We start from the raw sequence: 27,458 nt of genomic DNA, 5'->3' as shown, positions 1-27,458 counted from the left end.
CACTATTTGAAAGGTGTTGGGCATATGATTGCAATGAAAGATATAGTAGATGACTGTACTGTGCCTATAAAGGAAATCTGTAAAGGAAAATCACATATATAAGGGATTTCAAATTGTTGTACATTTCTTCTTTGTTGCCCTTACTCTTTTTGTCTTTTTTTTTTAATTTCCTTATCTGAGCAACAAGATATGTTATTAATGGACCCTGAGTAGAACAAGTTATTTGTTATAGTAACTTTTGACCTGTTTAATAAGCACTCAAGCTGTGTAGTGGAGTTTTTATTGTACTCTGCAGTGTACAGTTATGAAGTGTGGTACATAATAAAATAAAAGCAATAATGTTGATCTTTCTGAGGGATCCATCCGAGCTGACCTGAAGCAACGTATTTCATCTGGTTTGTCTGGGTATGAATGTTCGAAAGTTATGGCTGAAATTACCCGAGACAATATTGTGTTTATGACTTCTGATTATTTACCATTGTGAGGCACCTCACCCTTTGTGATTCCCAAAACTATTTCTATGACAGTTCATTAGTGTTGGTGTCAAGAAACAAATGAAAAAGACGAAATACATTTAGTATTAGGCAGTAAGGCATTTTAAGCTAAATGTTGGTGTTTAATGTGTAGGAGTATAAAAAGCGGACGTGGAGCCATTCTGATGGGAAAGAGCACATGTCGTTTTTTATAGTCTTAGGTAGGTTACATATGTGTGTAGTGCTCAGGTCCGTGCTTCATAAAATCATTAACACCAGTTGTGATGGTTTTTTTTTAAGGAGGCCGAAAAGATGAAGGATGGGGAGTCCTTTCACTAGAAAAGTGCAGGAATAGGCTTTACAGACATTGTCCTGAAAACGAGAATTGTTTAATATTGGGAAAGGTTGCCATTTGAATCTAAAAAGTACATTTATCTGTAAAAAGATAAATTACTACCTTGAAATATAATGTATGTGTTCGGTTGTCTCTCTTTCTTATCAGATTTTACACCTTAAGGATGGAGGCCTGTGTCCTATTTATCTTTGTGTTTCCAGAACATGGGATAGGATCTGGCCCATAGTCAAGAGACATTTGTTTAATTAATATATTAGCCGTGGAGATACTTGAATTTTTTCCCTTGCAACAGCTCCCAAATAGTGTGGCACCAAGGGATAAAAATTAAGAAATGCATGTGTCCCTAACAATGGAGTTCAAGACATTCATTCCTTTCTTTAAAATGACTAGTGCCTACTGTTTTCCTTATTAAAAGGAAATTCATCTGTCTTGATCAGCCAGACCACTTTGAATGAGAACCTCATGCCTTTATTTTTGAGAAGTACCTAATTATTAAATAATCAGTGTTTGATTCAGGGTAACTTGTAACTGAGCTTCCGATGAACTGCAGAACTGTGGTGACACTACCGTTATTTATTTCTGCTGCTGCTGCTGCTGCTGCTGCTGCTGGTGTTACTGCTTGGCAGACCGAAACGTACCCTCACCCATCTGAAGCAGGTTCGCAGCATCTATAGTCACCATTTGCTTGTGACTAGTTTTCGCTGCCATTTGCTGTTGCTGCCAGAGTAAGTTTTAAGCCACACTTTCACGCATCAGCATTCACTGGTATGTTGATTCGGTAAGTTTTCTTTTGGGTATCATGGTGGGGACAGGAACAGTGTTAACTAGGGGTAGATTACCTTTTTAAACATTTCATTGAGCTCAGTGTTAGGGTTTTATATGACCATAAGCCACTGGTGTTTCATTTAATTGCTGGAATGATACAAAAAATTCAGTAAAAAACACAGCAACTGTAAAAATAGAAATACTAATTAATTTTATAAATAAAACCATTAGGGTTAAAAAAACCATTATATACTTGTGAATTATTTCAGACGTAATTTTGTAGACACACACACACACACACACACACACACACACACACACACACACTGACCTGATTCCCCCTTGAACACATGCCTTAGGAGCAGTCATCAGAACTGGTTCCAGAGTTATATTTTTCCCATCCCTGTGTCCACCACACTTTGTATGGCCCAGAATCAGGCAGTGAGAAAACCTGATTGGACCTCCAGGAAGTGCTCTGATGGTAATCGGCCTCGTGTGCAAGACAGGAAAACTGATAGTCCGAAACTGCACTTTAAACTAAGACAGACTGTCAGTCTTCAGGAAAGGTGGGGATGGCCTGTTGATGTAACCAGATGCTCACCCTGGGATGAAGCTGTCAGGCACATGCTTGTAGTGTAAGCAGCAGGCAAACTGTGCTTTATCTGACAGACAGTGTGTAAATCTGTCCATGCAAAAATCCAAATGTTTAGTTTGCTTCCAGTCACTGTAATAATCTGCTTATTTTCGTCTGCTAGAGCAATGACATCACTTCGCAGAAGGTGCCGCAGACTTAAGGCCCAGATAAGACTGCCTTAGTGCCAGTCATTCGTTTCTTGATTGGCAAGAGGATACATTGGAATTTACTAGAGGTTTGCTTTCAGCCACACGGATAGACAGCATGTTCTGGGCAGGAATAACTTTACTTAGCTTGGTTATTTTTACATCGTGGGAAAGCGGATAGAATGCATCATGCCCAATTACGGCTTCTGGGAGTGCGTAGCCCGCCGTGCCGGTAGCTGTTGAGCAGGGGTGTCCAAGGGGGTCTGCTTTGGTTTGTTAAGATGCCTGTACTTATATGTGTGCATTTATTTTATTGACTTTTATATGTGTTACATCAACACCTAGTTTTTCGTTTTAAAAATACCTTTTATTATTTCATTATTTGCTGACTGCGAATAGCAGTGACTTTATGAGTGTCAATATTTAAGACTCTGTACATTAAATCTTACTCTTGAGGAGAAATTGAAGCTTTTTATCTGAGTTTATGACTTTAAACTCAGAGTTAAAAATGAATTTAGTGTTTTCATATGTTTGTTCAGTGAGAATAGAGCATCTTTCCGTGACTGAAAGATCTGTATTATAGTAAGTCTCCATTGTAATATCCACTCATCAGGTAAACAGTGTCACTTTAGAAGTTTTCTTTAAGGTTTCTGTCAGATTATTTAGATTGATTAAATTTTCGTTCAGATCTTCAGATTGGTTTTACCAAATGAATGATTCCTTGCTAACTGCAAATGATGGGAGTCAGTAGTGATTGTTTTCAACAAAGAGGGGACCTCGGCCATGGACCATGGTCGTCTATGACCAGGAGGTTTGCAGGACACATCTTTGAACTCTGGCCAGGGAAGCGAGCGGCAGTCAGGTTGAGCCGGTGTAGCAGAGGCAGCTGGCGGGCTCCCAGGGAGGTGCTCTTGCCCAGGGACAGGTGGCACACGTGTCTGAGAGTGGCCAAAGGTTTTTCTAAGAATTTTAACAGCAAGGGAAAAGAGAAATAAAAGTATACAAAAGCACGCGCACCTGGCCCACTGACAGCAGTCCTGTGGGGTGAGGGTGTGATCGCGTCCCATCCTGTGCTCTGTGAAGGTGTGGTACCTGTGTTTGGATTGCCCTGGTACCAGAGTACAGAGTACATTTACACAGCCCTTTATCATAACTTCACGTAATTAAGTCAGATTTTCAGTGGTTTTATTAATTGTTACATTGCCCACATTTTTAGATCAACTTATTTAGAAGCATACCCTGAAGTCTGGTCATTGAATTCTACCATAATTCTGCCTCTTCACCTCTTTTCCTCTGTTACCAACTCTGTCCGTCAAGTTGAGCCCTGGTTGGACCGACGCACGTGCAGGTGAAAGCTGGAGTCCGTCAGGGGGCTTGCTCGCTTGCTGGTGGTTGAAGTGCGCTAATGCTTTCGCTTTCGTTGTCCCCAGAGGACAGTCTTCACCTGGGCTTTATTCCCAGGACATTTCCTCCACCTCCCGCTTCCGAGCGACTCGGCATGTGTTCCTCAGTGCTCTGCTGCGTATTATCTTTGAAAAGTAGTAGATGCTGGCAACCGATACAAACTTCTCTATTATGAAAATTGTTGGCGATGTTTGGAAATGTGCAGCACGGCCCCTGGACATTCCCTGAGGCGGTTTGTAGAAGTGAGGACGAGTGTCTCTTCTGCCTCTCAGCACCTCTCCTTTAGTTCTTAGCTGTTAGGTAAGTTTCTGTGCATCTCCTCATGTAAATTCCAGGGGAAGGCTTCTTCTGCATCTTCTGGGTCTGTATGGAAGTCTCCTTTTATTCGTCTTTTATTGCTGTTTCTTCCTAGCCTCTGGGTTTTAGTCGCGAAGTTCAGTCATTGTTGGAGCACCGGCTCCCTGTAGGCGTCAGAGCGGCTTACCTTCGGGCGCGCTCTCTGGTCCTTCCCAATGCGACTATCCTACTCCCCCCACCTGCGCTTCCTGTCCTGTGTAATAATAAGCTTAACTCATTATTATAAAGGATGGTTTATTAGACTGTTACTTTCTGTGTTTTATTTTACTGTCTCAGACAAATGAGGGCTAGAGCTCTCAAGCCTTGGTCTCCTGCAAGTCAGGTCTTTTTGTGCCAGTGGAGGATTAACTAGCGTTTGGACTGAACCCCCCAACCCCCCACGCTGATAGAAAGACAGGGCCTTCAGATACGGCAAGAGAGAATTTCTTGTCAACTGTGATGGTTGGTTGACCCCAGCCAGACATATTTGATTGAGTCTTTTCCTCAGAGCCCTTCTTTCCTGTGCTGGAGAGGACAGCCTTCAGTCATGTCACTTCAGAAATGTGGGTCTTTGGGAACACATCCTCAGGACTGGACTAGGTGGAAATTTAGTTGAAATTAGAAATGTAGGGTTTTATTGTTGCAACGTACTCTGGAGGTATTTTATTCCAACTCCATTGCACCTGACATAGGTTGAAATTCGGGCTAAAAGAACAACCCAGGCACTCGTGTCTCAGCTAAGCTGGTGTCGAGGCGGCTGCGTGTGCTCAGCACGCATGAGGTCCTGGGTTCAGTCCCCAGTCCCTCCGTCAAGCGTGGAACACCTGGAACCATCTCTCCCAGAACCGTCATCACGTGCTTTCTCGCGGCAAACAGAAGATTCTTTCATCGTAATGAACAGTGTCTGCGGTTAGCTGTCAGCTTTGTGGCCTTCACTGCGTAGGCTCAGCAAATCATTTATACAAACGTGGATGTCACCAGAGGAGGGCACGTAGGTCATCGGGGCTCCCAAGGGCGGGGGTGGGGGGTGCTGGCGCAGGTGGCGGCCGAGAATCACGAGACCATCTAGAGACTTGTGTTCCCAAGTCAGGGAGGCGTTTGCCCTCGGCTGCTGGTGTCTCAGGCTGCCGGGTGGAGGTCAGGCCATGCTCTTGTGCTCAGTCTGACATTCATCGAAGATGCCTGTGTGCCAGGCTTGGCAGGATGCAGACGTGGCCACATCACAGAACGGGGTGCCGCCGTCCCTCCTGCTGGGCGCCCTCGACTCTTTCCGGTGCCTTCGCTCAAAGGCTGCTGTCCCCCGGCTCTGCGGGGGCAGCTGGCCCCGCCTGACACTCACCAAACTTCGTGGCTGCTCCCACTTGGCCGAAAGCCTCCTTGTTACTGCCTTAGGTGAAATAATTTCTTGGACTTTAATTCATTTCCATGTATTTCAGTTTGAAAAATCTTAATAAAAAGATAGTAGTGATATAAAGAGTTGAGTGGTTTTGTTTTCTTTGTATCATAAAGTCTAAACTAGCAAGCTCTTTGACTTTCATTTTTATTCCTTCTTAGCCCATAATTGAAAAGTCTTTTTTGTTGTTAACCTCACTTTGATAGCGTCAGTTAATTCTGTATTTTAGCTTCCCTAGCGCTATAGTTATGCCAAGTGTAAACATTTTATCACCTACACCCTTCCAGTTGTTTTTGCTTGTGCACTTAATTATATTAGAAAGGAATTTGCTTTAATATTTTGAATGCTGGAAGGTATACAATAAGTGATAATGTTATTCCACATAGTCTTTTGTTTGAGGTGGATAAGATTTGAAAAACTAGTATAAATGATCTATAGGCAGTGTTTTTAGATGCCTATCTGAATTTATCTTTTCAAAATAATTTAGAATGTATGAGTAGATGAAATCCACAAATCTATTTTGTGAAAATAAGAATTCCATAGCTGTACACGTACAACATTTTAAGTAAATAACACCCTTTTGTACTGAAAGGAGGCTGAATTAATTGCTTTCCGCTGTGTTCAGAAGGCGCTTTCCATCCAGATACACCTGAGAGATGTATGACTCTGTGGGTCAGCTCGAGCTTCACTGCAGGCTACTTCATACCCACTGCGCAGGGGTGTGTGTGAGAAACAGGGACGGGACCACTAGTATCTAATTACCTACTTACTCTCAGTTGGATCACAGTGACTTTAAAACCCTTGGATACTTGTTTTCTATGTTAATCTAATTTTAGTACTTTCCCTTGAACTTACGATTTGGAAAGGAGTAGATCAAGTCCCGTACGACATGATCTTCCTGTGTACCTGCATGTCAGAATATTATGATTTAAAGCAAGCTGTGATCCACATCGGGCCCCACAGGGGCCACAGCGAACCCATCTTCTGAACCCGCATTGTGCCGCGGTGACGCTCCAATGCACAGATGCCCTGGGGCGTTTACTCGGCGAGTCTACTGTAACTGCCGCTCCTCGGCCTGAGGTCTCAGAAAGGGTCAATTTTGTACTGAACTCTGAGATTACTGGGCCATACATCTCAACCCTTCTAGCTAATCTTACCTTGAGCTCAAATGGTTCCCTAGATCATCCTGACACGCTAGAAGGCCGAGATGATGACAAAGGCCAAGACAATGAAATACCTAAGTTTGGAAAGGCTGCCTTTCCCAGCTCCAGCAAATCACACAGTCACCGTCACGTTGGACAGTCCTTTCTGAATCTGGCAAATATACTCAAATGTCCAGAAATCCTGTTTCCATAATAGATACATAAGGACCTACATGGTAAAGTGCAAACAGACCATACTTGTTAGTACAGAAAATGCACGGGTCTCTGGAACACGTTGCGGTATTAAAAGAATATTTTTAGGAAAAAATACCTGATTTTTATACATTTATTGAAGGCGATTTTAAGCTTGTTTGGTAGGAAGAAATATTATTTTGTTCATTTCCATTGAATCTGCCGTGTACTTGAGTCCTGTGAAGTTACCTTTTGGATAAGTAGTGAAGGTCCACTGTCCCTTAACAAATGCATAAGTTTAGAGAATTAAATACTCTGCTGTCTGCTGCTGGGCCTGACAGGGCTGTGTTATTGACAGGTTTAAATCTGCTGTGTTAGGGGCGTAACTCAGGCGCTACCTGTGAGCAGCCTTGTTGTCTTCAGCTTATTAATGTTGTTGAGAAAAAGCTATTCTGTTTACAACACCCTGAGAGGTCTTCATGGGAGGGTTGGAGCTGTAAGGGATCCGAGGATGAAACTACGGCTCCCTTACTCTTGCTGTTTTAACAGTGCTGGGCTAATAGATAATTCTTATGATTTACTATTTACAGAACGCCAGCGATCTACACTGTAATGTAAAATGAAGAGATGTCTCGTGCTCGGTATTTTTAGAAATATTGACGTGAATACAGGCCAGGAATAAAAATTACATAGTCCTACTGAGGCTCAGAGAGGCTGCCCAAGGCCAGACACTTATTAACTTTTCTTCCCCCGGCAGCATGAATATCTGACCCCAAGTATTATTTCCGAGTCTGCGGCGTGCAAGGAACTGAGCAGCGTTGTTCATAGGAAGCTGTCAGCTCTACTAGCAGAGGGGATTGGAATCATCGTGTTTGCACAGATGCGTGATGTTCTTCCACAATGTACATTTGTCCTAGTAACATTTCACACAACCATGTCAATGAAACAATTTTTGGCATAATATTGTAACACTACAGTATAAAGACATTATTATGACTTTTATAAATTCTGTACAAGTCATAGTTTCTTGATGAGTGGTTCAGTGACAAGTTGTCTGAATCAGGAAAGAACTTCTGGCCCATGCTCAGCTTCTATTAATATATCAGTTGTGTTTAATATTAACATATTAAAATTTAAAAGAAAATTGATTTTGTAGTTGATTTTTTTAAATTAGTGCTTTTCTCCTTTCTGTAAGCCTATTTTTTGGTCTTATTTGTAAAATCTATCTTACTTATATTTGTAAATCAATTCATTCTAATATTGTAAGTGGCAAGAGTGTCACCTGAAAACTTGGTAAAGCCTTTTCCCATTGACATGCAGATGATGTAGTTTGGGGTTCTCTGAGCTAAGACTTCTGCAGCATCCACAGGCACGTAGCTTGAAACACAGCCGTCCTTGTCAGCACCTGCATGCTGTTTATAAGATGGTGTATCATTTGGCCCAGTACGTAAACGGGTTTATCATAAATCTCAGGTTTGCACAGTGTTATGGTAGGTTTCTCCCCAGGCGTGTACCCGTTTTTGGCTTGTATTCAAGTGTACCATATCCTTCGTGAAGGATAAAGCCACACTAAGCTCCTTAGAAAATTATAATCAAACAGTTGTGAAAAACAAGCAATGACAGAGACATAGGAAGGAGGAAAAGGAAAAACAAAGAACAGAAAAACAAACATATCAAAGTCAAATTTCTGTTGTCTTGTTAGCAGGATTTCTCTCTCATTTTAGCCCAAGTTATTTAGATCTCTTTAATCTGACTCAGTTTAAGTGATGCAACTTGTTTTGTCCCTTCTGTGCTCCCCACCCCCGCCCCAGTTGGGATGATGGGCCCGGGGCTGGCACACCCCACCTCACCCAGCCCTGCCTGCGTCTCCTGCCGCTTGTCACTCCTGCCGCCTCTGCTATGGGAAGTCCGCTCTGTCCTCTCACACCCACCGAAGCCCCACCTCCTGCATAAAACCTTTTCCAGCTGCTTCAATCTACATTCACCGATGCTTTTTCTAAACATCTTTTCAAAAAGCTATTTTAAAAAGTCCAGCAAAATGTGGTGCGCTTTTGTTCCAGTTATTTCACCAACATTAGTGTCGACCATTGAGTCCTAGGCTCCTTTTGGGGAGATGTATATATCTTTCGTTCATTTACAGGTTTCTGCATAGCACAGGGCATTGCTGGACACACAGTAGGTTCGAATATATACTTTTCTTTAATTGGTCAATTGATAGAGAAGTAGCTGAGCTGTTATAATTTGAAGACTGTTAGGCTTGTGTTATAAATGTCCAAAGACTGAACATTAGTCGAGACATCTGGGATGAAGGTGTAAATGGGGTTTGAAGTGCATTTTGTCATTTTAGCCCAAATTATTTATATCAGTAAAAGCAATGATTTAAAAGAAATTCTCTTTATATGGTCTTTAAACAGTAATATTAGTCCTCTATTTGTAACTGCTATTTTAACCTTCCCTGCGTAAATCCAGTGTTTTCTTACCTAACCTGAAGCGATAAAATTTCATTTAGTCCAGACTAGAGGACTGTGGCAATTTAATATATGTCTTGTTCTCCGGGACTTGACTTCTATGGTTAGTTAAAATTGTTTCAACTTTGCAAGCCCTCCAGCTCTGCCATCCACTTGAAAGGGAGTGGTTTGAAGAGGACGGGCCAGTCTGCACTGGAATGGGTCTCATATGCAGGATAATTCCTTCCACCTGTCCTTCTCATGCTGGGGGTTTTGAAGCCCTGCAGGAAACACAAACTATTTCAGGACTAAACCAATGTCTCAAACCCTGCAAAGGGGGCTGAGTGGACCTTTGTGGCAGTGTTTGATTCAGAATCATTTAGCCTGTACAGATCAGGGTGCTTTTAGGGGTACGGGTTGAGGGGTGCAACCTCACCTAAGCCAGGGATTGGCAGACCACCGCCTGCAGGCCAGGATGGGCCCGCTGCCGGCTTTCGTAAATAAAGTTTTATTGGAACACAGCCACACTCACTTGTTTATGGATTGTCCATGGCTACTTTTGTGCTACAGAGGCCGAGTTGGAAAGTTACATCAAAGACTTGCTGGCCCACCAAGTAGAAAATATTTATTGACCTTTACACAGAGCCGTTCCTGTCCCCTGTTGTGGTGGGGAGTGTGGGATACGGCTCGTGCAGTGGAACTGGGGCCGTTCCAGCTGAATTCAGTAGGATGGTTTGGGGTAGGCCAGAGTTTATGGTCTCTTTGACAAAGAAAAATTTCATGGGAATGAGATTTTGAAGGATGATTTCAATCTGGAGGGCATGGCCCTTGTAATCCTTGAATGTTTTTCTTTAGAATGAGTCATTCTCTTGGTTCTCAGTAGACTGAGGCAACCTGGGATTAATATTCTGCCCGATGCTCCTCCCAAAAGTAATTTTGACACAAAGCTTTTCAACTTTTGGAAAGAACTGAAAGGGCCAGAAAATGTATTTCACAGCTTTTAGAACCAGAATGATATCTTAACAGGTTTTAAGATGATAGTCGTTGGTGAGAGTGAGGTTAAATTTCTTTCCCAGCTAGTTAACAAGGATCTAGCCTGTTAACCAGGCTAATTATCACCCGTTCAGGGCAAAAACACACTCAAGGCTCTCGGCTTAAGCACAGGCTCCCTTGTGTGCTGTATAAATGCCCTCTCGGCGGTTTCCGACTTTCCTCTCTGAGCCACGCTTGGGCCTAAAGAGTTGAATTTAGTAAATGAAGCCTTTCTAATCTCAGGTCTTTGTGGCCTCTTGATATAAATCATGCTCATGTTTTATATATAATCAGAAACAGGTCACTCTCAGCATCTAGCCTAATTAAGTAATCTGGAGAAGAGTATTACCCTGGACTATTTTTGGTTTCAGGATGCAACTTCATTGAGTCAAAGCTTTACACACACACACACACACACGTGTGTGTGTGTTCAGAAGGAAGTGGCTAGAGGGACCCTGAGTGTCTTCGTGTCTTCCGGGTTATTAGCTGTCAGTGTACCTTTTCGATTTTCAATTTAAAGAAAACAGAGATTCTTACTTTTCCATGCAGTTTAAAGTTGTGTATTTTATTTAAAAATAGATAATAGTTCTTTGGAACCTCATAGAAATAAGATGAGCAGAACTGCTGTGGAGTAATATTGGGGTAATTAATGTGGATTTAGTGCCTGTCTTGTGTGAGTAGGTAGTTTAAGTGCTGTGTATTTTCCCTCCACGTTCCCTAGGTCAGAAACAGTATGGGTGTCTCAGGGTGCTGGTGCGTATACGTGTTGGATTTGTTACTGTGGCAGAATTTCTTGAACGTCTCCATTTTGCTTTGTTATCTTTCGGGTACCTTTTAGCAGAAGATGCTCATGTGAACTCACTGATCACTGAAGTCGCTCTGCAGTGGCTGTCTGTACTTGCCTTTTTATGTGCTGCTTTGTTCAGGAAGGTGATTGTTTTTCAGTTTTATGTGTAGCTCAGCAGAAATTTGTATGGTAACCCTACTGGGCTAAAACCTCATCATATTCTGTTTTGATTTCATCTCTTAGTGTATTATTACATAATTATTAAATTATAGTAATTTTAAAATGAGGCTGTTATTCCAAAGAAACTGCATGTGTATTGGTAGTATTTGAGTGACTTAGAAATTGTTGAAACAAATTCATTAGTATATTGGACTGTTTTGCTAGGAATCATACAAACCTTGGATTGTTTTCACACACTTCTGTGTTCTATGTTTATTCTTAAAGACAAGCGATACCTGTCAGTTAAGTTTTTGCAACATCAGTTTAATGTTACAGTAATCGTTTCGAATCAGTCAACACCTTTTTTTCACAGTTTTGAAAGATAATAACTGCGTGATTATTTAATATTTTAACAAAATTTAGCTTACTGTTTTATTACATTTTCATCTGTAGCAGATCTTGCTCCTTGCTGTGTTTTTTATAGATACGAATTTGTATGACTTATTAATTTGACAAGACATTGGAGAAGATGAGAGATTGTTGGATTGCTTAATTAAAATATTCATTTTGAGTTGTGAAAATTTCATAACTAGTGAAAGCACTTTGGAAGATGTTAACCTGTGGCCATATTTACTTTGTATTCCTTTAAAAAAAAAAACAAAATTGTACAACTGTAGTTAACTCTGCCCCTGTATGCACACCCTAACCTGTTTCTCAGAAACAAGCAGTTGTCATAAACTGGGATGTCATGTGTGTTTTTGCATGTGGAGCTCATATGTTTATATTTAGTATTTCCCCTGAATTGAAAAATTGTATATAAACGGTACAATTCTCTACCTAGCCTGTTTTGTTTTAATGCAGTGACATTTTTTAGGTTGTTTAACCCCGGCTGATAAATGTAGCTCTTGTTGATTCATTTTTAACATCATTATGATGTTCATTATTTTAAATTCAGTATTTTTCTACCCCTAGCTGATGGATATTCAAGATTGTTTACATTTTAATGGAGATACATTTCCCCCCCCACAGGCCTGTGCTTGTGCCTGAGTTTCTCAGTCACGTATCCCCAGGCTGGGGTATCCGGGAGAAAGACGAGGTTAGGACATCTGCCGCTCTAAGAAGCATCACCAAGGCAGTTACGTTCCAAATTATCCTGAATTGGAGAGATTAGAAAAGAACATAAAAATATACTAGTGACACTTCCTACTATATTCAAAAATTATAAAGCAATAAAGCACCAAAGTATCAAAATACTTTTATCTTCATATGTAAGTGGGATATGTGCAGATTTCTTATTAACTTGCCAATAAACTGAATGAATAACCCACCTAACAAGATTTAAAAACCTTAAAATAACATTTAAAAATACATTTTGAAGAGGAGTATAAAACCTCTTGTTTGGATGTTTACCTTCCGTAGTAATGTAGAAAGATAAAGTTAAGGGCACAACTCAGAATAGAATTTACCTGCTTTGACATAACTTGCCTGCCCTGTAAGCATTCACAAACAGACAGTTGCTCTAACAGTTTCTCTAAGGCAGAAGTGTGTGTTAAGATGGTGCCATTAATCATATAAAAATAATTCAAACACCTGCTAATTCTTCAGTTTAACTTTGTACGTACATAACACCTAGCAACACCCCCATGAGAAGTTCTAGTTTTTATTACATGTGTAGCAATGAAGATATTTAGTATTCTCTATTCAGAATTTTAGGTCTAGAGAGTTGGGTTTCAGTTGTGGCTCCATTATTACAAATCATGTCCTGAGTGATTTCAGAGAAGGTCTCCTACCGGATTTAACAGAGAGAACACAGGCTCGGGGCCGTTGCCAGTGTGAGGGGTGAAGGAGGACACTGCACATGTAACAGGATGTAAAGGAACCTGCTGTCATATCACGAGTACTAGAAAAATGCTTAGAATGTAAGCTAGAAGCCCTGTTTAATTTAGGAATACTTATAAATCCATGCTCTCAGATGAACTCTTAACTAACTTTTATATGACAGTTACCCACAGGAAGAAGGGTTTATTCCACAAAGTTTTTAGCATGATAGACATCTCAACCCCTGGAAACCAGGAACTCGGTAACGCCAGCACCTGTTAGGAACTGCTTAAAGGTGTTACATGTAACATTCCGCGTTTAAGATCATTCCCCTCAAAATGTTCAAATCATTGCTGCGTTGTCTTCTAATTCCTGCTTTGCTGTTGAGAAGTCAGGGTTCGTTTTGATTTATTTTGCTTTTGTGTTTTTTTCCTTCCTTTTGAAACCCTTTAATATCACTTTATATCCAGTAGAAACATCTAGTGAAGCCGGAGGAAAGGGAAGGTAACAAACTGGCCTTTTTCATTGCAAGTCTCGTAGTACTATTTGGTGTTTTGAACTTTTTATTACCCGTTATAACGCACTAGATTATGTAAGGCTGGAAATGTTGTCACCAGGCCAACTGAGCGCCATCGTAGCTGTCTGCCTTTTAGCTTGTCCGCGTCACATGGTTGTCACTCACCATTGCACATCCTTCTAGCTGACCAGCTGTTTAACTCCCTTCACGGTGACTAGCAAGTTTTTGCCAAACAGACGTCTTTTTACTATATCGTAAGCTCGGTTAAGCAGGAAGTTTCTGATGGAAGCCCACCACGCGGGGATAGAAAAGCACTGATAATAATCAGCCCAGCCTAGTGGTGGCCCCAGGGCTTCCCCTGGTATCTAGGGAACTGGGTGGCCCTGCCCAGTTGAGGGGGGCCGGCTGTGAGACCACAGGTGACGCGGCCTGTTGGGGCCCTGAGCTCCCAGCTCCGTGACTGTCCCCGCACTGCTTCTCGCCCATTTCCCCTGCTGGCCTGTGTCTCCACTTGCCACCCATCTTCTGAATCTAAACGCCACCTCTGGGAAGCCATCCTTAATCTGCCCTGCCCCAGTAATTCCTTCTTCTTTAAAATTTATGTTGGCATTTTACATTTTTCTCCTGACATTGAGGTTATTTTTGTGGAGGGGTTCTCTCACTTAGTAGACCGTGATTTCCTCGAGAGCCAAATCTGACTCTTTCCTCTCTGTTTCTGCCTTCTGGAACAGTGCTTGTGGTGTAGGGGGTGTCCAAGCCTTTCCAAAGCACACCCAGAACACACCATGGTGCCTTCCCTTCTTGGGTCCACGTGGCAGAGCAGAAGTGCACGTTTGAGCTCAGGTTCTGTCCTGGAGGCACCTCCAGATGGGCTTCCTGACGGCCCAGGGAGAGCGAATCCCCCAGTGGACGCCGTCCCTACGTGTCGCAGGAAGGCAGACATTTTGCAACGTTTGAGACTCCAAGTTGCATGGTCCCCTTTGATGAGCAGGTCTTAGTCTTATAAGGACACTTTACATTGGTAACATTTCAGGTTCTTTTCAAAGTACCAGTGCGTGACCTTCTTTTCATAAGGCACGTTGTCAAACACGTGAGGTTTTCTGAAAGTCAAGCGGTGGCCTTAGTTCTTTGTTATCTGGCTTTTGTCATTTCATGACAGGCTCTAAGCTCTAGTTTAACATTTTTATTGTGTATGAATAATAGAGTACATATATTGAGGTTTCATAGATGTAATTTTGTTAAATGTACATCATGGTAGATTCTAAAATGAGGGATTTATTTTGTCATTCATAAAGTTGTAATGCAGTCTGGAGAGACTATTTGTTAAAAGATATCATCTACTTAACCTCCTTATTTATTTCTTGTAGGAGAAGGTTAGATCCACAATAAATACATGAAGAAATAAGTAGATAGGGGAATTTATCTTGGAAATAAGATCCCTGTCACGGTTTTGAAATGTTAAATGCATGAAGACCCGTCAAAGAGATATACGGACATGATATTTTTTTACAGTGCATTTTGAAGTATTTAGTTCTATTTGTCATTCTCTAGAACCAGTAAGCAATGATCAAATGATACGTTAATTTCAAAGACAGTCTGTGCTAATGGCTGTAAATAGAATTTCCCTACACATATATTATATAGATATATTAATTGGCAATTTTAATATTAATGAAGCACTTAAGATATTTTATGTGACGTTTCTTAAATATTTAGCAGTTCTTACTTCTGTTGCACTTAAGATCTAATGTAAAAATACACTACATATAACAAATGAAGAGGGGTTCTTATGAAAGATAACTTCGTATTTCGATTCGTAAGAATTTGTGAAACACCGATTAATTTGTTAAAGTAATCCACGTTTGTCTCAACACGAGGAGATTAATTAACTGGAGCTTGGAGTTCTTCTACCCTTACAGGAGTAAGGAAATTTCTAAAATCATAGTTAAAGTGTTTATGGAACGAGTATACATCTCCTTGTTTACATCTCCTTGTTTATATCATAATTTGAAACACAGGTTATAATCTTATTTTTAAAGTTATATTTACTTGCTAAAAGTATAAACCAGTTTACGATGGTCAAATCAAGCCACCATAGTCTGTCTTTTCTGTCTCATTGTGCTTATCAACTTATTAAAATATTTTAATTTTGAATATTAGGTTTTAATTTGGTTTTATTTGACTGTTCGTTATCCCAAATTAATTAGCTGGACACTGCTGAGTTAGTCACCAGGATCGCTTTAAACTCAGTGATACCAGAAATGAGAAGTAAATCTCGGTGTTGAGTCCATGAATGCAAGTGAAAACGAGCAGAAGAGCAACCAGAGAAAGTAGTGAAGGGTTTTGCTTCTGGTTCATTTTACCTCTGTTACTAAAGGTGTTAAAAAGATCTTTAACTGGGAACCGTGGGGCTGAAGTATTTTCTAGCGTTTGAGTACTGATCTGTTATTTTCAGTTTTCATTCCATCCAGGAGATAATTGAGGTTCATTGTTCCCAGAGGCACAGTTTATTCAAAGTTACATTTACACTCTTCATCCGCACTGAAGGGAACTTCCGCACCCTTGTGTGCCGCCGCAGGACAGCGGGGTCAGAGCAGCCTCGGGGGCGGGCCGCGCGGCGCAGGCAGGAGCGTGCGTCCCGGCCGGGCCGGGGCTCTGGCCGCAGCCCGCGGAGAGCGGGGCTGTCTGAGCGGTTTAGTACGGATGGCTTTTCATTTAGCCTTTGCTCTGACAGCCCTGCCCGGGATAAGTGGTGCAGGCCTGTGCAGGTGAAATCTATTCTCACATTTGCCTCAGGGGTGACTGGGCTGTAACAGAATTTTTCAAACCCGTTGGGCCCAACCGCAAAGCAGAGAATAAATGGCTGGAGTGCCAGGCCTGGACAGAAAAATCAATGCCTGGTTATACAGACATGACAGACCGGGCCGCGGGCCTCCTCCCCGCTCCGGGCGCGCGGCCCGCTTGGGGGGAGGGGGGGGCGGCCGCGGCCTAACGCCTGCCTCGCTTTCTCTCTCCTCCATGCAGGAAGTTTTCGTGCCACTTGTGTGACAGGAGCTTCACAGAGAAGTGGGCCCTCAACAACCACATGAAACTCCACACGGGAGAAAAGCCGTTCAAGTGCACCTGGCCCACGTGTCACTACTCCTTCCTCACGGCCTCCGCCATGAAGGACCACTACCGCACGCACACAGGTGTGCCCGCGCCCCAGCAGCCCGGCAGGCCCGGAGGGCCTTCCCTGTCTGTAGGGTTTAAGGTTGTGGTCACTGCATGTTAGAAGGTACATGGTATCAAAAAAAAAAAGGGGGGGGTGTGGTGTCATTTCCTTGGGTTTCAGTGATACTCAAGGTAATTTTAGCGTATGAGTGTGCGCGCGCACACACGTGTTTAAATAAAGCAAGTTTCGTGTTTCAGAGCTGATTTATGTTGTGTGTGTACATGTACGTGTATGTGTTTAAACATCTCTGTAGGTGGGATCTTGATAGAAGATCATTTGGAGAGATTGTGTTCATAGAGAACCAGTCATATTTTGTTACTGATGTGAGCTCAGTGCTGTCATGTTTTTGAACATTACTGAATCTTGTTTCTGTGTACCACTTAGAATTTTTTAAATCAAATTAATATTTCTCTTAAGAGAATACTAGCAGATGCAAGACTTTTCCTTTCTTTTTTGAAATTAACACAGAGAGACTAATCTGAATTTAGCTAGTATAAATTTTTCAGCTAATTATTTATTTAAAAAGTACAAATTCATATCCATTGTACATCAAAACATTTCACGGACTGTTTGGAATTTAAACCAACTAAGAGTAGAAGCAGCATCCGGAATACACCTGTTCTAGGCATGGTCCTGAGCCCTCTCCATTTGGGCCTTCATAATGTGTTTCCCCTGGCCATATCCAGCGTTTACGATGTGGTTTTCATTATCCAAGGGCCGCGGCCCCTGCACGCGTCACCGGTGTGTGGCTGGGGGCCCGCCTCGGCTCCCCAAGGCTGTTGCCGCGAGCTCTGTGGCGTTTGTGTGGCCTCCGCTCTCTTTACACCTCTCAGAAGGGATTTTGTTTCAAGGGAAGAAATAATAAATTTTAATCAGCATTCCCAAATGTTCTTCTCATTGCCAGGAATCCTATATTATTGTTAGAAATTATAGGTTAAAAGTTCTTCTGAAGCAGTTTGTGGGAAGCCCAGGCCTCCTCAGCTTCCTTGACAAGGGCGTTGACGATTTAAGGTCTCCAGCCTGCCCTGAGAGATCACTTATATCGAACAGCAGATGAAAAGCCAGTGCAGATGTAATTTATCGTCGGCGTTTCCTTCTAAAGAATAATTGTGGAGACTTGGCTGGATCAATAATATGGATTTTTGTTGTTAGGTCTTGTAGTCTGCACCATAATGAGAGATAGGGGACAGTGGCTGTTTTCTAATAGAAAATAAAGGATTGGTTTCCGTGTCTTTCTACATTTGAATGCAAAATGGCACACTTGAAACTAATTCAAGTTGTTAAGAAAAGTCTCCTATTATATCTCTGCTATCATATAAATATGGCATGTTAAGTAAACCCTTTTTTACATTGAGTATATTTTATTACATTTAGTTTTTTCTTTAAATTTTTTTTCTTGAAAAATACTCTATTGCCCACTATCCAACCCTAACTCCATCTACCCCCTTAAAGGGAGGGGGCAGATGAAAATTGGATTTAGAAGGACAAGGAAATCAAGCCACCAAGGTAAATATGACATACAATATACATCGCATGCTAGCATCCTAGAAAAAACCCTACACATCAAAAAAATCAAGGTCACTTATGTATCTAGAACCAAATCACAGGGAAAATTAATAGGTTTTTTGTCTTTGTGCTTACACATATCTTAAAATAGGAAAGGAGATAAAACTTCATTCATACATGCAGCACATATACCTGTAAGGAATGTAAATTTCATGAGAATTTGTCTGCTAATGTTTATATCTTACAAGAAAGCTACGGATCACAAAGAATGAGAAAAAGGCATGATAGTCTTCTTGAATCCGGAAGGAAGAGGAACACCCTTTCCTCATTAGAGCTTCCTCTGATGGGACAGCACAGCGCCAGTCTTCCCCCGCCACCCCCCAGACACGTGTGCTTGTGACTGTGTGTGCGCGTGTGGATGGCGTGTTCACATTTCCACACGGTCACCAGGGGTTAATGCCCACGAAACTCTGGTGATGAATAAATCATAGAGAACAATTTTGCCTCAACATAGACTAGTACGTTAATATTAACGAGCAAATTATCTTTTGGGATTTAAGAAAAAAGTCTACTTTCAGTGTTCTTTAATTGATAATACAGCTAGTTAGAAAGATTTATATTTCAAATTGATTAAATAATTAAATGAGTGATTGTAATTAAACTTTATTCTTCACAGCCCATCTACTCTGTTCTTTTTTTTCCTATATTGATATAATGATTCCAAGAAATAAACTTAACCCCAAAATAGAAAAGTAAAGATAGAAAAAGTATTTAAATTCTGCCTTATTTTATAAACGATCATAATGAGCATTTTAACATACCATTGGGAAATAAGATTAAACATAATTAGGTTAAAACTCTCTTTATTAATATATTCATTCATTTACATGAGAGAAGCTAGTATTGCTTTTAGGTGAGGGGAAGACTCTGATTACTCTTTGATTATTCTGCCTTCCTATATTTACTGTTTTTTCTAACTTTAAAAAGGCGAGTACCATTTCCAAAACACCTCAAGCTAGATTTCTGTTCCAATACACCTAACTGTTTTAGAACAATGTAGGCTGACGTGGGCAAAAACCCTTAAAAGACTTGTTGCATTAAACATCCAAATGAGTAAAGCCGGTTAAGATACATACAGATGATTTGTTTCATTTTTTGGAAGTATGATTTCAGTGCCTCTCTCCAAGGTTAGCATTTGTATTCTTTGGTCCTTCTTTGTGAGCCTTCTGGGGTAGCCTGTCTGTGTGCCGGCACTTACTGCCCAGATACGCTGTGGACGAGAGAGAGATTGCACGTGTGTGTGCACTGTGGGGCAGAGTGTTAGCTTGTGTAAAAACGTTTTAAAAATGAGCATTTACACATTTCACAAATATGAAGTCTGCCAAATCTCTCTCTCATTGTTGCAGAATTTTCCAGCCAGGAGTCATCATTAAAGATGAGTAATACGAATTTTTATACAATTTCTTTAGCAATCCCTAGACTTCCTTTTTTGTACCACGGAAGTTTGAGAAACATAAACAGCACTGAATTGCTATTGGTATTGAGTGATATGGATTTTATTTACTTGGGATCTTCAGTATATTTAAGGAAACCATTTCATTCATATTATTAAGTAGGACATTATTAAAGAAGACTCTGATAGAATCAGGTAAAACCAATTCAGTATCCTTCAGTTGTTAGAAAATTCAATGTTTTATTTAAGCAGAATCATATATACTGTATATTAACTATTCCAAGCAATCTTTACTCAGCTCAGAAAGGCCAGATGTATGGGAATTGTAAAAAATCAGGATATGCATAAAAACTGTTCAAGTGCATAAAGCTGCCCCATCTGGAAGACATCTACCAGAAATGAAGTTGTACAAAACCATTCCATTGATAATAAAGCTAATTTTTATGGGTCTGACAAGTATGTAATTATGTTCAGTGGTGCTTTTCAGATTTTATCACAGTCAATAAACCGCAGTGGTAATTTCATTCCCATTTGACATATTTACATGGAAACATTTGATTGGAGGGATTAGTAACCCTGAAAGCCTTGATAGACATGTTTTAATGGTCTGTGACCTCCGCAGTCCCTCATCTGTTTATTGTCGCAACAGGCGAGAAGTCGTTCCTGTGTGACCTCTGTGGCTTTGCTGGCGGGACCCGGCACGCCCTCACCAAGCACCGCCGGCAGCACACAGGTCAGTGTGGCCCCAGTCAGGGCCGGCCCCCCGCACGCGCTGTTGGGTCTCTATTGCCTGTCTTGTCAATTTTTGTGAAATCTGCATACTTGAGGGTCTACTGAAAATTCTACTTGAATAATATAAGATTGTTTTGATATATTTGTAAAGTAAACCTACTGCGGGTGTTGTGGGTCAGGTGTCCTCTGTAAATTCAGGGTAAGCAGGAGGGAGAAAAGTGTGTGTCCTCCAGCGTGCAGCCATACCAGACACTTCTGCAGAGGCAAGGCCCTCCTTCTGCGGGAGGACAGGGCGCCGTGTTCCTTTCATGTGCTCTCCTCCTCCTCCCAGCCAGGCTCTGCCGCCTGCCTTCCCGCTCACCTGTCTCTCGGCTGCTGCTTACCTGCTCACCCACCGCCCTGCCCTCTCATCTCTCTCCTGGCCTAGCTGACCACCTGGCCGTCCATCCCTCTGCCAGCAGGACCGAGTAGCTGTGGTTGTGGGTTGATGCCATTTCACTTATTTTTGCTACCAAGAATGGAAGGCAGTGAAGAGGCAGCTTAAGTAGATAAGGGCATTGATGAGAATCTTTTTTTTTTTTCCATGATGTGCATTCTTGGTGATTCAACAAAATAAAACAGATGCCTTGGTTAGGAACACATAAGGGTGCAAAGTTTTAAACGTTTGTTAAGGTTGATTACCTACTTGGTATGCTGCAATAGGTCTTACAAGTAATTACTTTAAATTCTGAATTATATATGCCTGGGACAGTGCTGATGTGTGGTGTTGTCCCTTGTAACTATTAATAGAACCACGTTTTACTCTCAGAAGTGTTCTAGTTTAGATGATAAATCGTATAGTAACAGAATGTATAACTAACTCAGTGTTAGACGTTTTCTTGAGCACCGTGAGAATGGTTGAGTTGGCAGTTACACTCAAAATGGCGTAAAATTAAGACACATGAAATATGTTGTTTATGGTATTTTGATTCTTGGTATGTTATATTCAACAGTTAGCTACAAGGAGTTTTAATGCCCATTATGGTATTTAAAGACCAATGAAAATTAATGCCAGTCATTCCTTTTAGATCTTAAGTTTATATGATTCAAATTTCTATACGGGATAAAGGTTACTGAGTTGAGAAATTTCCAGTGTTTAACATAATGTTGGAAATACACTTAACTTTATAAACTTAAAACTCCAGTTTAAGTGTACGGTAGCAACCTGTGATCACATTTTTTTTTTAATCTGGGGGTTTAAAGATTCAACGTAAGAGATGGCAGACAAGCCCAGTGGTTGGCAGTCAACCTTGGCTGCTATTTTGGAGAAGTTGGAAATACATGTGTTTTTTTGGTTTTTTGTTTCTTAATATTTTCAGTTTATTAATGCCCAAACTGTTACCATTCAGGTGTTATTGTTGCTCACCTGGTCTCACCCTGGCGTGGCCCCGGGGGCCAGCAGACCCACCCGTGTGCCATCTGGGCCAGCCTGGCAGGGCTCCCCCTTCCCGCCGCAGTGGGGACAGAATGCTGTGATCACAGGCGTTTACAGGTGATCGATCATGAAGCCTGCATCGAGCAGGCACAACTTTATATTTTATGTCAGGTCCAGAGGCTCCTTATTACTTTGCTATTAACTTTATACCATATAGGACAATGTCTCACAGACAGAGGCATCTGTCTTTTTGGCATTTATCTGCCTCTATGGCACAAATCAAACATGATTCTTTAATACCAAAGTCAGTTCTTAAGACTGTTTGCTTCAGCCAAACAGCGTAGTACAACTCAGTCTAGGCCCTTAGCTTTAACACCAGATTGATAGTATTTAAGCAACACACAACTTTTTTTCCCCAAGGTTGGATTTCTTTGGTTCTTTTGAAACCTGTGTTTCTCTGATGTATTCCTCTTTGACACGGTTTACCTTTTTACCGCAGAGTGCCCATCCAAATTACAGTCAGCTTGGAAGGGGATCGGTATCAGAAGTGTTCCAAATGGCGTAAATAATTCCCGGCTGCAATACAGGCTGTCTCGGGGGCTTGACACAAAACATCTTCCATCCCAAGATTTACTTTTATCACCTGTCAGAGACCCTTGATTCAAGGGCACAGGAGCAGCTCCTCGCGTGCAGCGGGAGTCATGGCCGGAGTGCCCCGCGACTGGTGGCTTGTGGCGCACGGGGCACCGCTCCCGGCCGCACCCTGCTCGTGTCCCTCCGCCGGCTTTCTGTCAGTCTTCTGTCCGAGGAGCCTCAGATGCAGAACACTCCTTGTGGTTTTTTTTGGCTGAGACTGTTGCTTGTACAGGGAAGCGTGAAGAGCAACATGGTTCGCAGTAGCATGTGCTGTTCCATAAGGGAAACGAGAGGAAAGGAAGCCTCGCCACCAGGATGTGGGCAGGTAGCCCTGGGGACCCGCAGGTGGCATTGTGCAGGGCCAATTACTGTTTCACTCAGCTTCATTCATCCTCCTGGCTTTAGAGTGACAGGATCCCTGAGGACCGTTCCCAGTGTGCCAGGTCAGTTTGATCAGTCCAGAAATTTTTCCTTAATCAGTGTGTACACCTCCTCATACAGTGCCTGTCTCAGTTCATGCAGTTAACAGATATTAGCAAACTGCAATTCTTGTATAAAGTTTGTAAGATTTTCTTCAAATTTTACAATCTAGAAGTTGAGTTTATGTATTTATTTTTTGCTGGATATTGAGACTAACAGACAAGAGCTTCTATTTTTCTGAAGTGTGTTTTCTTGAAGAAATTACCAGAAATTTCTTGAAGAGATTGTTTCTGGATTAAAAAAAAAGATACCAAGGAAAACATTCACATAATAGTATTGAACGTGTAACAAAATGAATGAGACATAAATTAACTGCTATGTACGGATGTGAATAAATTGTGGTCTATATAAATTGACACGGAGTGGTCTCCTGTCAAGAACTCAGATGTGCTTGAACCTTCCTTTACTTAGTGGTTGTAGCCAATATTTTATGGAGTATATTTGGGTAGCGTTTCTCTGTCAGCCTATGAGAGTATTTAAAATTTCTAAAGCTCACACAGTTTAATCGATAGTGTTGTCAGGTTAAATATGAAATGACAATATATAGTTTATTGCAGTATAATGCCAACTTAATATGAACTTCGAATTGTTAGGGTTATAGAGAATATGAATGACATTATTCTTTACAAGTGTTTTTTTAAATTTTAAATTGTGTCACATAAAAATGCAATGAACGTTTAAATGAAATAACCTTGTTGCATTTACCATTTTTTAAGTGCTTATGTTAAACCTTCTCACCAAGAAAATTAACTCTGAAGAGCTTGGATGACCTTTTATTTATACCACTAACTCGTAGTGAGTCCATAATGTCACCCATCTCGATTCCTGCCAGATCTATGAAAAATGGAGAAAGACGTCTACAAAGGCTATTAGAATAGACCAGTGAGCAGGGAGTCAGGATGCCAACACACTTTCAAATACTTTGGTTGAATGGAGTAAGGAGACATCAGAATACATTTGTGAATTTGTTTAATGAAAAAAAAACTTTAAATTGTTTGACCCCTTAGATTCATCATATTAAAAGTGGAAGATTCATACTACCTAATTTGAAGTCTTACATAGCTACAATGATCATGACAGTATTGTATTGGCATAAAGATTTCCAGATAGATCAGTGGAGCAGAATAGACTCATGCATTTATTTGTCACTTGTTTTCACCAAGGTACAATATTTAGAGATAAATCTAACAAAGGATGCACAAGACTTCTAGATAGGAAACGTTAGAGGACTGCTGAGAGAAATGAAAGAAGATGTAAGCAGAGTGATAGCCCATGGAGTGGGGAACTCGATGTTGTTAGCGTTTCATTTCCTCTCACACTGATCATTTCAAATCCTTAAGGCTTTTTTTTTTTTTTTAAGAAATTGACAAGCTGATTTTAAAATTCATATGGAAATGCAACAGTGAAATAGTCAAACAAGTTTGAGAAAGATGACCAAACTTGACTTAAACAACCTGAATCCATGACTTACGATAAAGCTACAATAATCAAATCATTCCAGTATTGTCATCAAGGTAGACAAATACATCAATGGAATGGAATGGAGATTCTAGAGCATCCCACACCTGCGTAGTCAGTTGAGCTTTGACAGAGGACCAAAGCCAGTTTAATCTCTTCAATACATAATGCTGAGCTGGTTGACTATCCACAGGCAGTAAAAATAAAATTTGACCCACATATCATATCATGTACAAAGATGAACTCAAAATGACCATAGTCTAAATACAAACTTAAAACTAGATAAATTTTAGAAGACAATTTTTAAAAATCTTTGTGACCGCAGATTGTCAAAGATTTCTTAGCTATCACATCAAAAGCCTATTTCATAAATGAGAAGAATTGTAACTTGAAGAATTATAAATTGAAAAACAAATTGAAAACTTTACAAATTACTAACTTTTCTTCTTTGAAAGACAGAATGAAAAGACAAACCATGGACTGAGAAACATATGTATAAACCATAAATCTTATGAAATCATTTGTCTCTAATATGTAAAGTGCTCTCAAAACAATTTTAAGGAAACAACCAATTAAAAAATGGTCAAAAGATTTGAACAGGCCCTTCACCAAAGAATATAAACGTATAGCAAATAAGCACATGAAACAGCCCTCAACTTCATCACTAGAGAAATGCAGATTTAAAGCACCGAGTACACTGAGTGCTGGTGAGGATTTGGGGCTCTGAGAGCTCTCATGCACAGCCAGGAGGATTGTAATGGTCAAACCACTTTGGAAGACAGTCTGGCCGTCTCTTACAAGGTGGAATGTGTACCTACCTCATGACCCAGCTATCCCACTCCTAGGTACTTACCCAGTAGAGAGGGAAATACCTGTCCAAGGAAAGACTTGACATGAAGATTTATAGCAGCTTTCCTTGTAATACCGACAGTGAAAATAACTCAGAAGGCCTCCGGCAGGTGAATGACTCACCATGATATCACACAAGGGCTACTGCCCTACTGCTCAGCTACACAGATGGAGGAAGGATTTCTGTCTCGCACAACATGAGTGATCCACAAAATGACGCTGAGAGAAGGGCTGGGCAAAAGAGAGTGCATACCTTATATAAACTTCTAGGAAATGTGACTGAGAAGTAGTGACAGGAAGCAGGTGAGTGTTTGCTTGGGGCTGAGATAGCGGAAGAGGAAAGGGGTCCAGGGACACCCGTGGGATGATGCTGTGTCCATCGCCTGGGCTGTGGTCAGTCTAGACAGGCTTGTCAAGTCGCTGAAGTAGTAGTGTGGGTGTTCTTATCCAGGTGAGTGCCTCTCTTTGTGTTTCTGTTTTCCATGTGAGCTACCCTTTGATGCCGGTGTACAGTTGAAATCCTTTTAATTGAATTTAATGAGCAATTCAGTCCTTGGAATGAATGTGGAAGTTTTCAGGTATGTTTGTGCATGAATGTTTCTGTGTTTCCATGACATAGAATATTTCTGTGTCAACTTGAAGAGACTGAGCTATTTTCTTTTAGTTCTATGCAATGCAAAGATACCCTATAGTGTCCCTCGAATAAAAGCAAAACCTGCTGTCATTGTGAAAGTGATTTTTTTGTATAAGTCAGTTCAGTACAATTGAGTTGTCTATAGCAACTTAAGTGACCTGACCAGCAGTTTAGAAACTGAGAACAAAGACTTGTTCAAGCTGACCCTGGGCGACCACTTGATTGGGGTGTTGCACATGAGATTTATCTTAAGGACAGATGGCTAAAAGAGACAGGCATCCCTCTCAATGCCATGATTCTGACTCTGCTTTGTGCATGGCCTTCTTTTTACAAGAATAGGCAAATATCCCTGATCGGATCTGTTAAATGATACGTCTACGTCAAGACCCCTAACATTACGAAACCATTCATTGCTTTATGTCTGCTGTAGGCTTGTCTCTTTTACTGGCTATGAGCTCTTTGTGGGGGAGGGGGGCGAGGTAATTAGTTTACTTATTGAGGAGGTACTGGGGATTGAACCCCGGACCTCACGCGTGCCAAGCATGCGCTCTACCACTTGAGCTGTGCCCTCCCCATGTGAGCTGTTACTGAGAACCTTTTGTGTGCTGCTGCTTTTCTCCCGTGAGAGTGGTTTGCACTTACCGGTGTCTAGGCGGTTTGTCATAACAATGCCAGGAACACTGGTCATTGGGCACCGGCTGAGTGTCCTCCCTCTGCCTCACCTGCGTCAATCCTCACGGCTACCTGCGGCACTCATGTGTTCTCCTGACCTTGCTCAGGGGTTCAACACGTAAGGAAGGGGTGAAATATGGCAAAACCTGGACTGGGTTTGAAGTCCATTTGGCTTCTTCTAACTGCTGCCCTGGGCTGTGGTGACAGATGAAATACCACCGGGGAGACGTGCGTGCATTCAGTAAACGTTACTGCAGTTGCGGACAAGGCCGTATATAACAGGCTTAGAGAATGTAGGGCAGGTTTCTAAATGTTCTAATTTTCACAGCAGACGTAGCTTTGTTGTTAGCAGAACTGATGTAGAGTAATTTTAAACTGAGATGTTTCATCCCTTATCTTCTCTGTGATAGTATACTTACAAAACTATTACAAAGACATGGAAAATAAAAAGTAAAAAGTGGAATAATGAACATATATGTAAAATGAATCCATCCTGTATGTAAAATCTCTCAGGAAAATGTCTCTTGACAAGAGTATTTCTATATGTCTACACATTTTAGGGGAAGAGGTGGTGAGGTTTTCTCTGGTCCATAGGTGTGAGCTGTACATACACCATTTTAAGTTGCCTGGTAACCATATTAAAAAAAGGAAAAAGTAACAGGTGAAATTATTTTTTATAAATGATTTAACCAAATACATCCAAATTATTATCTTTTCAAAATGAAGTCAGTATAAGTCAATATAACATTATCATCAATATTTTATTCTTTTGTTTCAGGATTTTGAAATCTGATGTTGTATTTCACACTT

The 27,458-nt window shown here is 41.1% G+C and overlaps 1 protein-coding gene across 1 annotated transcript in view; it reads left to right on the top strand.

Annotated features, from left to right (window-relative positions):
* ZNF407 (zinc finger protein 407) overlaps positions 1-27,458 on the top strand; it is a 364,894-nt gene that overhangs the window by 197,783 nt on the left and 139,653 nt on the right. The window contains 2 exon segments of the mRNA XM_032470454.1: positions 16,625-16,791; positions 20,423-20,506. Of these exon segments, the coding sequence (XP_032326345.1) occupies positions 16,625-16,791; positions 20,423-20,506 (251 nt within the window).

This window comes from Camelus ferus, chromosome 30 (assembly GCF_009834535.1).
Source record: "Camelus ferus isolate YT-003-E chromosome 30, BCGSAC_Cfer_1.0, whole genome shotgun sequence".
In the NCBI taxonomy this organism is placed as follows: Eukaryota; Metazoa; Chordata; class Mammalia; order Artiodactyla; family Camelidae; genus Camelus; species Camelus ferus.
This window is presented reverse-complemented; position numbering and strand designations above follow the sequence as displayed.